This window comes from Rhipicephalus sanguineus, chromosome 3 (assembly GCF_013339695.2).
Source record: "Rhipicephalus sanguineus isolate Rsan-2018 chromosome 3, BIME_Rsan_1.4, whole genome shotgun sequence".
Taxonomy (NCBI): domain Eukaryota; kingdom Metazoa; phylum Arthropoda; class Arachnida; order Ixodida; family Ixodidae; genus Rhipicephalus; species Rhipicephalus sanguineus.
In genome coordinates this window covers 229,026,957-229,038,367 of record NC_051178.1, presented here as the reverse complement: position 1 = coordinate 229,038,367, position 11,411 = coordinate 229,026,957, and the positions used below count along the sequence as shown (strand labels likewise).

General features: G+C 46.3%; 2 protein-coding genes across 2 annotated transcripts; both read left to right on the top strand.

Moving 5' to 3' along the window:
• LOC119386339 (uncharacterized) lies at window positions 1–8,514 on the top strand. Its single transcript, XM_049414315.1, has 4 exons — window positions 1–152; window positions 5,413–5,615; window positions 7,835–7,960; window positions 8,420–8,514. Exons 2-4 carry the CDS (start codon window positions 5,474–5,476, stop codon window positions 8,512–8,514), a joined length of 363 nt encoding a protein of 120 aa, XP_049270272.1. The 5' UTR covers window positions 1–152; window positions 5,413–5,473.
• Window positions 8,515–9,933: 1,419 nt separating this feature from the next.
• On the top strand, window positions 9,934–10,739 carry LOC125757924 (cytochrome P450 2U1-like). Its single transcript, XM_049414314.1, has 2 exons — window positions 9,934–9,964; window positions 10,348–10,739. Exons 1-2 carry the CDS (start codon window positions 9,934–9,936, stop codon window positions 10,704–10,706), a joined length of 390 nt encoding a protein of 129 aa, XP_049270271.1. The 3' UTR covers window positions 10,707–10,739.
• Window positions 10,740–11,411: the final 672 nt, after the last annotated feature.

The window sequence follows — 11,411 nt, the reverse complement described above, 5'->3', positions numbered from 1 at the left end:
CACACTTCCAGCGAAAGTCTGGAGGAACTTTGCTGTGATGTCGTCGACGCATATGTGAATTCGTTGGATTGCGAGACAGTTGCGGTAAAGGCGAGAGATCCTTTATTGTTCATCATCTCCAACATAACGGCAGCGTCAACATTTAGCGCCAAGTAAGATCACGTTGTTCATATCATGAGTTTACGTTTACGTACAAGAATGTTCGATTGTATAACGATAGAGAGAATAAAGAAGTGTGTAAAATTTGGAGAGCATGCAGTATAAATAACAAGGACTTGCATCAAAGATGTTGTGCCCCCAGAAATGTATCCACAGAGAAATATTGATATTCTCAGGCATTACAACGAAGTAGGCATAACAGTCATAAGAATATACCGCAAATTATGTGCAAATCAAGCGCGAAAGAATTATTCATAAGTAAATATTTGGAGGTAATTTGGGGGACCCTGAGACTTGCGGGTTTCTCATTTTCTGCTACCTGTGGTCTACTGACGGCTTGCTTGCTAATTAAATCATTTTGATGTAATTATTCTGTCAAAATCTGTCAAAATGTTCAGCTTTAAAACATGATGTAATTATGCTTGGAAAGGGGTACTGCTAGGCTAACTGACTTGTTAAAGGGACTGTCTACCGCGCGGAAAAAATTTTCTGATTGCTGTGAAAATGAGAAGATCGTTCGTCACATCAGTGGCAACGAGCATGCTTTGGCCCCATAAGAAAGGAATTATATTTTTAATTTGATGCTGAAAATCGTGAAAGAATGACCGCTAGCGTCACCCAACAGCGATGTGGTCCATCTACAGGTAGGACAAGATATCCTCGCAGGTAGACTCACTTTGCTTAAAAACAAACATGCATAACTTGAAATTGTATTTTACGCACTTGAGGCAGCTTTCGGTTGCGTCAGAGAGTAATTTTTTTCTTGCTTTTTTTTTTCTCACGCATCCAAAAAGGCACACGGTGGCGCTGCTTGCGGCACCCTCTTCGATTTCGTCTGCTTCAACTCATGCGCTATGCCATACGGCCTTCCGCGCTGGTCGTACTGTGCCGCGGTATCGTTTGTTAGGATGGCTTCCAATTTGTCTGGCGATGTGAAGGCGTGCATTTATCGTGTCTTTTTGATGAATCAACTTGGTTTGGATTGCGGCAGCAGTGCTAAAATAAGCGCATAGACGGCGATTACAGCAAAACAAGTGTTCTGTAACCGTATGATAAGGCTTCATTTACCCGCTAGCGCGTTGAAAACGACTGTTACATTCATTACATTAGTGTTCAGCGAAAATAAAGTACAGAAATCACATTTGCTTTCGGTTTTAATTTTTACCGGCACTAAAATCGTCATCCAACCAATCGTCGACCAACCAGTGTTGTGGACATGTTTCACGCCAATGGAAGAAGACCGAACGCAGATCGAAAAATACTGTTTACAAAATTTATACTCACTTTCCAGAGAAACCGCTGCAAGGTTGGACACTTCAGACGGTACGCTTTCTATTGCGGTACAAAACAGAAAAGCGATGAAGGGCGGTAGACAGTCCCTTTAAGACAAGAGCAAGAACTGCTACAAAATTAAGACACGAGTAGGAAGACTGACCACGGACTGGCAGGAATTTTCGTAACAGTAATGTACAGCCAATCTTGAAGCTCGACATGGTGTCATCGAATGCAGCCAGTCATGGGAAAGACCAGTTAGGAATTAAAGTTTTTTTTTTTAACGCCGATTTCTTACCGGACACGGAGAAACATAAAATCACATTAATCTCTTCGGATGCCATATATTACCCGAATGAAAACGGACAATCGTCGTTAGCTTGCAAAATGTTTGTAAATTTAGACTGCTATTTAATAGTATGTTCATTCAGATGTATAACTCATTCTTATGTACTCCTTGTATAGCACTGAAGGTGTTCTTTCTACTTGTACGCTTATTATATGTTTACTTTTACGTTGCGTAAATTTGACCTGCTGTAATAATTAATCATTTCAGTGTTCTTGTTAACCGGGGGTCCCGCTGCAGACGCTTGACTTTGGGACCCTCATCTGCATGCTTCTAACAATAAACCTATGCATTTTGAATGAATAATAAACTGAAACTTAAACTGAATTATAATGAGCTATGTGATGTGTACTGCGTGATCTCAGCGCACGTTAAAGAACCTTAGATGGTCGAAATTTCAGGGTGCTTTCCACTACGGCGTGCCTCATAATCCCATCGTGACACGTAAAAGCCCCGATATTACTACTAGTGAATTATGTGTACTGTACATTAGTAAGTTTCGAGTAAAACTTAGCAAAAATGCGTAATATAATATGAAGGTTATGCTCCTACAACGGACCTGTGGCTGGCATGCAGATGTCATGCATGCTAGCCACAGGTCCTCTAGCAGGTATGAATTCGACAAAGTGGAAGTCTTTTTTCAATGTTCAAGCGTAGACGCCAATTAGCTGCAAGAAAAGAGAAAGCATTCACTTGTTTTCGCGCAATATTCTCTCTCTCTCACACACACACACACACACACACACACACACACACACACACACACACAACACACACACACACACACACACACCACACACACACACACACACACACACACACACACACACACACACACACACACACACACACACACACACACACACACACACACACACACACACACACACACACACAGCACACACACACACGACACACGCCACACACACACACACACACGCACACGCACGCACGCACCACACCGCACACACACACACACACACACACACACACACACACACACACACACACACACACACACACAAGATTTGACTGAATTGTCAAAAAAACGCCAGGCCTGCGCTGAACCGCAGCACAGTCACAGCGAAAGCTGGAAGAGCGGCGTTTCTAGAGCCCGTTTTAAGCTCCTCTTGGGGCTACAATACAAGTACACTAGAAAGGTACCCACTACGCCATAAATCACAATTTTTGTGAAATTGGGAAGCACCTAATAAGCCATTATTCGTCATTCTGCGGAGAAGCGAGGCACCAACTACACGTCTGTAAGGCATTATGTGCACTTTGTTGACGCGACGACTGATGACGATGAAGAATTATGCCTCAGCCCTGGGTTGGAATCTCTAAACGGCCAACCAGTTATATAATTTGCATTGGGTGACGCCCGGTTGCTATTTCCCTCTCCCGTCATGCTGTATAACATACGTTGACGTGGGAGAGAGACGGGGGGGGGCGAAGAAACTTTACTGAGACCTCGAGGAAATGAATCATGCGCTTATGGGCTTCCTTGGCAACCAATACAAGTGCACTTGCGAGGACCCACAACGCTATAAATCATTGTAATTTTACTGAGACCCCGAGGAAGTGGATCATGCGCTTATGTGCTTCCTTGGCAAACAATACAAGTGCGCTTGCGAGGAACCCACTACGCTATAAATCATTGTAATTTTTGAGAAGTAGGGCAGCAGGCACTGTGCCATTTTTCGCCATTCTACGGAGAGCGTTGGTACCTGCTAAACGCATGTAAGACATTATGCGCACTTTGTTGATGTTGTGCCTGATGACGATGAAGAAATATTGCAGAGCCCTTTGTAATGGGCTGGAAGCATTCAACAACCTACTCGTTGCGCCAATTCGCATTGTGTGACGCCTGGTACAGAATTCGCGTTGTGCTACGCTTGGTGCTTATTTTACTCATCTACCACGCTATATTGCATACGCTAATGTGGTTCCTTCCCGACATGAAGCCTGTATAGGACCTTTTAGCAAAGCAGTTTCAAGCACCGGCATGGCTCAGAGGTTGAATACTGGGCTCCCACGCAGAGGACCAGGCTCGAACCTCGTTCCATCCTGGAATTTTTTTCTTATTTAGTTTTTTTTCTTATTTCGAGCGATACTGGTTACGGACACCGGCGGCGGCGGCGGCGGCGGCGGCGGCGGCAGCGGCGGCGGCGGCGGCGGCGGCGGCGGACAACTACGGCGCCAAAAACGGCCGGTGAAATGATCTCATAACAGCTTTCGCTGTAAAAAACGCCAGGCCTGCGCTGAAACCGCAGCACAGTCACAGCGAAAGCTGGAAGAGCGGCGTTTCTAGAGCCCGTTTTAAGCTCTCTTGGGGCTACAATACAAGTACACTAGAAAGGTACCCACTACGCCATAAATCACAATTTTTGTGAAATTGGGAAGCACCTAATAAGCCATTATTCGTCATTCTGCGGAGAAGCGAGGCCCAACTACACGTCTGTAAGGCATTATGTGCACTTTGTTGACGCGACGACTGATGACGATGAAGAATTATGCCTCAGCCCTGGGTTGGAATCTCTAAACGGCCAACCAGTTATATAATTTGCATTGGGTGACGCCCGGTTGCTATTTCCCTCTCCCGTCATGCTGTATAACATACGTTGACGTGGGAGAGAGACGGGGGGGGGCGAAGAACTTTACTGAGACCTCGAGGAAATGAATCATGCGCTTATGGGCTTCCTTGGCAACCAATACAAGTGCACTTGCGAGGAACCCACAACGCTATAAATCATTGTAATTTTACTGAGACCCCGAGGAAGTGGATCATGCGCTTATGTGCTTCCTTGGCAAACAATACAAGTGCGCTTGCGAGGAACCCACTACGCTATAAATCATTGTAATTTTTGAGAAGTAGGGCAGCAGGCACTGTGCCATTTTTCGCCATTCTACGGAGAGCGTTGGTACCTGCTAAACGCATGTAAGACATTATGCGCACTTTGTTGATGTTGTGCCTGATGACGATGAAGAAATATTGCAGAGCCCTTTGTAATGGGCTGGAAGCATTCAACAACCTACTCGTTGCGCAATTCGCATTGTGTGACGCCTGGTTACAGAATTCGCGTTGTGCTACGCTTGGTGCTTATTTACTCATCTACCACGCTATATTGCATACGCTAATGTGGTTCCTTCCCGACATGAAGCCTGTATAGGACCTTTTAGCAAAGCAGTTTCAAGCACCGGCATGGCTCAGAGGTTGAATACTGGGCTCCCACGCAGAGGACCCAGGCTCGAACCTCGTTCCATCCTGGAATTTTTTTCTTATTTAGTTTTTTTTCTTATTTCGAGCGATACTGGTTACGGACACCGGCGGCGGCGGCGGCGGCGGCGGCGGCGGCGGCGGCGGCAGCGGCGGCGGCGGCGGCGGCGGCGGCGGACAACTACGGCGCCAAAAACGGCCGGTGAAATGATCTCATAACAGCTTTCGCTGTAAAAGACAAGGTCTAGTAGTAACAGAAACGCATTGCGTTAAAAACATTCTTCATAAACAACACTTTTAGGAAGTCATCATGCTGGACATATCATGATGCTGTACATGCATACTATCGTCATGACGCAGGACAAAATATGTCGCGAGTTGCTGCCAGCTCAGATAAACGCTCGTGTTTTCAATTCAGGTTCGAAGCCAACAGCACGGACTTTGTGCAGCTGGCCAACATAAATAGAGGCCTGCCCGACATGTCGCCACTGCAAAGTGATATTGCACCGTGGCTTGGCTTCTTACAATGGCGCCTGGAAAGGGCCTTCCGGCGCCACATGAATGAGCTCCTGGCAATCTTCAGCCGCCTGTATGACAAGGCTAAAGCTGATTACGTTCAAGGTAAGGCTGCCGTACGTTACTGTGTATGCTGCCGCGGTGGCGCAGTCGTTACGGTGCCTAGCTGCGGTCCTGCAGGACGCGGTTTCGATCCCAGCCGCACTGGTCGCATTTGGACGAAGGCAGAATGCTAGAGGCCCGTGTGCTCTTCGATGTCAGCGCACGTTAAAGAACCCCAGGTGGTCTAAATTCTCCGGAGCCCTCCAATATGGTGTTTCTCATAGCCGGAGTCACTTTGGGACGTTAAACCCCGTAAACAAACCAACCAATCCTTACTGCAGGCAGACCCGTTTCGTAGAACTGAGCACTGGCCGGGTTCGTAATCCATACTAACGACAAGGAAGGAAGGAACGAACACAAAAGGGAGAAGGCAGGGAGGTTAACCAGACAGCAGTTCGGTTGGCTACCCTACACTGCGGAAAAGGGAAGGGGAGTGGAAAGATGGGGGAGACAGAGAGAGAGAGAGAGATAGGGGAGCGAGAAAAAAAAAAGGAAATGATGAGGAAGACATCGATCATCTGCTATGCCACTGCCCTCGATTTGCCTCTGAAAGACGAACTCTTTCTGATTCGATGCGACGATTGGACGATCGGCCGCTCTCCGTGCAGATGCTGCTGGAGCACCGTCCCCATCGCTCGGCGGCCCACAAGGCAGTTAAAGCACGTTTGTGCTTCTTAACGACTACGGGCCTTTGTGAACGCCTATGACTGTTGTACAGTGCCACCGTCACATACTAACGACAAACTGCACGAAACACGCTAGGGATGAGAAAGGAACACGAGGCCGGCGCAGACTAGCAATTGAATATTTTTTGTCAGATGCGAATATAAATGCCGCGGCACAAAAACATACATGTGAAAGCTTACAGACTATCGCTAGACCTCATGGAAAATTGCTGAAGCTTTCATTATTCACGAGTTCAGTGATACGTGCGTGACAAGACAGTCTGAGTGATAGAACTTTATTAAATATCTGATGGCGTGGGTCTAGGCTGCCCCGTGGCCTGTGATGCTGTATAAACTAGAACTTGATTATGCGCACGTGTGTTTGTACTGCGGTATGTATATGTGTATCCGACGACAAATCTTCGGTTGCTAGTCTGCGGCTCTCTCGTGTTCCTCACTCGACGATGGTGTTTTTCGCGCAGTTTGTCTTTAGTTGCCCATTTCGTAATTTGCCAGTGCATTTCCGTGTATAGCGCATCTTCGCCACGTGTCTGGGCACCATTTGTGTTTCAACCTAATACAAAGCGCTTGCAGCTCAACTACACTGCGCCTTTTCTAATGGTATCTGACTGTGCGTCCCTTCCTTAAAATAAGCATGTACTATCAATGAAAGATCAAACATGCTTCAGCTTGTTCACATAGCACATGATTTTATCACTTTTATCCCTACAGAAACATCTACATTTTTCATCTAATAAGACAAGCCACCTGTATTATAATGTGCGGATTGAACAAGAAACGATCATTCCACCATTGAATATACAAGGTTCCTCGCAGGAATGCTAGCTTTACCGGTATGAAAGGTTTCGTTGAAGTTACCACCAGCTGGCTCGACAGTAGAAAGCTCAGCCATTGCATTGTAATTGGCTTCCCTAAGAACTCTAGGCAATTGCTCATATCCATGCAGAAGCTTCCGGAAGATTGAATATTGAGAGAACGTTATTGGCAATCCGTTGTTCAAAAGTTTCGCCGTTGGACAGTCCTGAACATTTTGTACTTTTATTACTGTCTTTCGATTTGAAATAGAAGTGCAGTTTAGGTTGCATTTAATGCTTTGTAAAGGGTTCCGCTTCGCTGCGCCCTACAGTTGTCTGCGTATGTAAGCGCGCGAAGGAGGGCAGAACGAAACTTATTTACAAACGCACAAACACCCCAGAAAAGTACTCTAGAAGAACTTGTTTTTGGGCGAGTTGGTGCCTTAGTTTGCTGAACATATCGTAACTGGCGCGAAGCTAGAAACACGAAAAAGGGCCGGAGGAAAGAGAAGAATTGGCGCTCTTCTGTCTCTTTCCTCCGGCCCTTTTTCGTTTCTAGCTTCGCGCCAGTTACGATATGTTCAGCAAACCCCAGAAAAGGCTCTTGGTTACGTGGGTGCCAGGGAAACCTTTCAGTTTTAGTTTACGATTTCTGCATCAAAGTCTAGATCAAAACTTTCGCTTGCGATAAAACCGGTACAGTCTTTGCGCAATTAACGTGAATACTGGGCGATGGGTGCAGGGAAGGAACTCAACTTCGTACACGCTATTTTGGCTGCCAGAGAGGAAGCAATTGCGCAAGACAGGAACGATGCTGTCTACCTGACCGAAAGAAACCTGATTCAGGTTGCGCTGAACCTGTTTGAAGGTAGGTGGTCTCTCAAGGTTCTATGGTAGAGTTTACGTTTCAGAGAAGATAAGCGTGGCCTTGCTGTACGTTTCTTTCGTATAAGAAACTTTTTTAGCATTGAGAAAGCTAGAAATGAATTCTGAAAACATATTGAGTTACCTGTGTCCGATGATTGTAATCGATGCTTTTGTCCGGCTTTCGTAACCCGAACTATATGTTCCATTAGCAATGAAAAGAAACATAACTTGCGTAGGCAGTCAGTACTCAAACTTAGTAGTTGCGAATAATTTTTCCGCAGGAACAAAATACTCGTGTTGCTGTAACCTTTATATAGGAGTGTCGGCAGAAGGCGTTGTATTAAAGGGTTGTGATTGTGTAGAACGGGTGGGAAAAGGTTGGATTACGAAAGCTTCTTGAGCTATGTAGAACTGATATAAGAATTTTCTTCACGTTTAGATAGAATTACCGTATGCACAGTGTGCGAGGGTAACCCTTACTCGCTTCCGTCGCGAACCTCGGTGGTTCTGAGGCAGTTCAGTCAACGTGCTCGTGGTTTCTGGACGAACGAGTGATCGCAACAAACAAATGAGTATCATGCCGATAACTTTATCAATTACTGCAGTAACGTAATTTTTTCATTCTACTTTTCTAGAAACACACTTGTACGACGCTTTAATAGCCAGGCACCAACAATGCTAAAACCCTGATCGCACGGTCTCAAGTCGCCGATCATTCCAAGCAGCCATTCGATGGGGCTTGAATTGATCTCAGCATAAGTTTACAACGGGTTGTGCAGTTGGTTCTGTCGAACTGCCTGCACTGCCTTTCGCGAGCGTCTCCGTGGTAGGGAATATTCAGGTAAACGTCGTTTATCCTTTGAATACATTACTAGCATGATTCTGTGACGTGTGCATTTTTGATGTGCCGGTATAATTTTGCTTCAGCTAGTGAACGATGCTGAATAGGCACCATTCGTTACAACTGCAAGAAAAAAAGTTAAACTAAGCGAAGTAAATATTGCTGGGAATACCTGAGGTGTAGCTCTAGTTCCCGTCCTCACAAATCTTTTTATAAGAGTAGATATGAATTACATAAATGTTCCTAATGTGTCCTTTCAAGTGGATGTTACTGCAACAAGAGGAGACATTACTCTTTCTTCTTTTTATTTCCCGAATTGTACAGGTTAAATAAACCGAGATCAATACAATTGTCGACTAAAGCCACAACTCTGTCTCTACCCCCCCCCCCTTTTTTTTTTTTCAGCTGGCCTAAACACTTCCGTGAGCGCTGCCACCTGGTTACTTCTGGAAATCGTGCGCGACCCTGCCATCCAGAAGAAAGTGCAGAGCGAGATCCACGCTATTATTGGTACATGATCATACATTGCCTATCACTAAACATTTGCATACGTTTCCCGTCTTGTCCTTAAAAGCAGACAAATGAGGGCTGCGTTGTAAACTGACTGTAAGTGACAGTTAATGTGCCCGTGCTCACGAGATTATGAAACTTAAGCGTGCACACAACGTGCAAATGGAAGTGAAATGAGGCCTGCTTGATAATGCATGACAAGCAAGCAGTATTCTAGAACTATACGGTCAAGGCTGTAGCAATTAGTAAGCTGTGGTTAATATCGGGAGGCTAGTTGCCAACTGTGCGAGTCCTTTCTCGACAGGTGAGAGGCGACCGACCATGCAAGACAGAGACAGGCTTCCGTACACGATGGCCTGCATCCTGGAAGCCCTGCGACTGCACCCACCCGCACTTCTAGGATTGCCTCGCAGAGTGCAGCACGACGAATGGCTAGGCAAGTGTCAAAGGATACATTCGGAAAATCAAATACCAATGAATTTCTATTGTGTTAGCGTTCTGGCTGAACATTCGAAAGCTAACGTTTTAGCAGTATCTTTTTACAGTGCAGCTGTTCTAGGGCTTCGCCGGCTACAGATGAGTATCCGCGGTAGTCACACTGTTGTTCCTGTATACAACCATACATGGCGAAACTGCTTCGGTCACGGAGGAAGGGTAACCGCACACTGAAACGGGGCAGCGTGGCTCGAGCGTGAATAGGGTCTAAAGTCACTGTAGCAGGAGCAGGAGTGGTAGGGGCTGCCACACGTCCTCTCCCGTACATCTCTACTCTACAAATAATGTAAACACAAACACCCACACAAAATCGCAAAACATAACAGAAAATCACAAGGGAAACACAGGAGAACCGCACTTTCGCTGTTTCTGCGGATTTCACAATGGGTGGAACTGGGGCACGTTTCTTTCTGCACATCGAATTAAACGAATGAGGTCGCTTTCCGCAAGTAAATCTTCTATTAAACTGTCAAAGAATATTTCTGTCGCAGAGTGTACAAAATGTCACTATACTGACGGGAGATCTTGCTTTGTGCACGCAGGTGGCGTGCTAATACCCAAGAATGCTATCCTCATCTACAACATATTTAAAGCTGGCCGGGACCCGAGCCTGTGGGAGGACCCGTGCTCCTTCAAGCCCGAACGATTCCTGGACGACGAGACGGGTGTGCTGTCCACCAAGGACAAGCCCTCGTTGCTGACCTTCGGCCTGGGCGCCCGAAGCTGCCTCGCGGAAAAGCTCGTGCCGACCGTTCTTTTTTACGTTCTCGTCAGGCTGATGCAACGCACGACTTGGACCCTGCCGCCTGACGAGATTTACGACCCCACACAAACCGACGGCACAACACTGTTGCTGGCACCGGCAGATCGGCGCGTAGAGGTCACCAAAAGGAACACGTGAAGTTACATGCCTTGCAGAAGCGTATTATGTGTACTGCTATGGGTGTATGAAGTGTTGATGCACCACTTTAATATTTATGAAAGTAGAACTTACAGCCCCGTGCTGCTCGGTGGTACGCTGAAGTGAAAAGATGAAAGGAGAGAAGAACACTATTCCCTCTTCTGCTTATCTATCTAGCGTATTTACCGTAGCCTCGGAAGCAATTTTAGTCAAGAGTGAACATGAGAGGCAACATCACATTCTTCATCACATTCCCATCACATTCTTCATTTCGTCTGCGCTGGCATGCAGCTTTTAACAACAAGGAAATAACAAAACGCGAAAGAATGGGTGCTCACAGTAAAGGAAAGCAAGCTATCATCTGCAAGGCAGCCGTACCACCGGAGTTCTCCCTTCGGAATGGCTTCCCTGCCTGCCACAGCATTGTGTTTAGCCGTCATAGAAGCCGATAGTCCCCTGGGCCTTTACTTCCCGTTAGCCTGACGCTTTCTACTACCTCTCTTTCTCTCTGTAACAGCCGTCTCCGATTCTCCGTTGGCGTTGAGCCGTGCTCCCGCAAGGGCTGCAGTAGCTAGCGTCATATTGTTCTCCGCTTCCAAGCTACATTCTGTGCAGAAGGAAGGGCACCGTTCCTTTCGTTTATTTTCGCAATTTGCCGTAGCGCTGCTCGACACGTTAACAACGACCTTGCATGTGCCCTTTGTT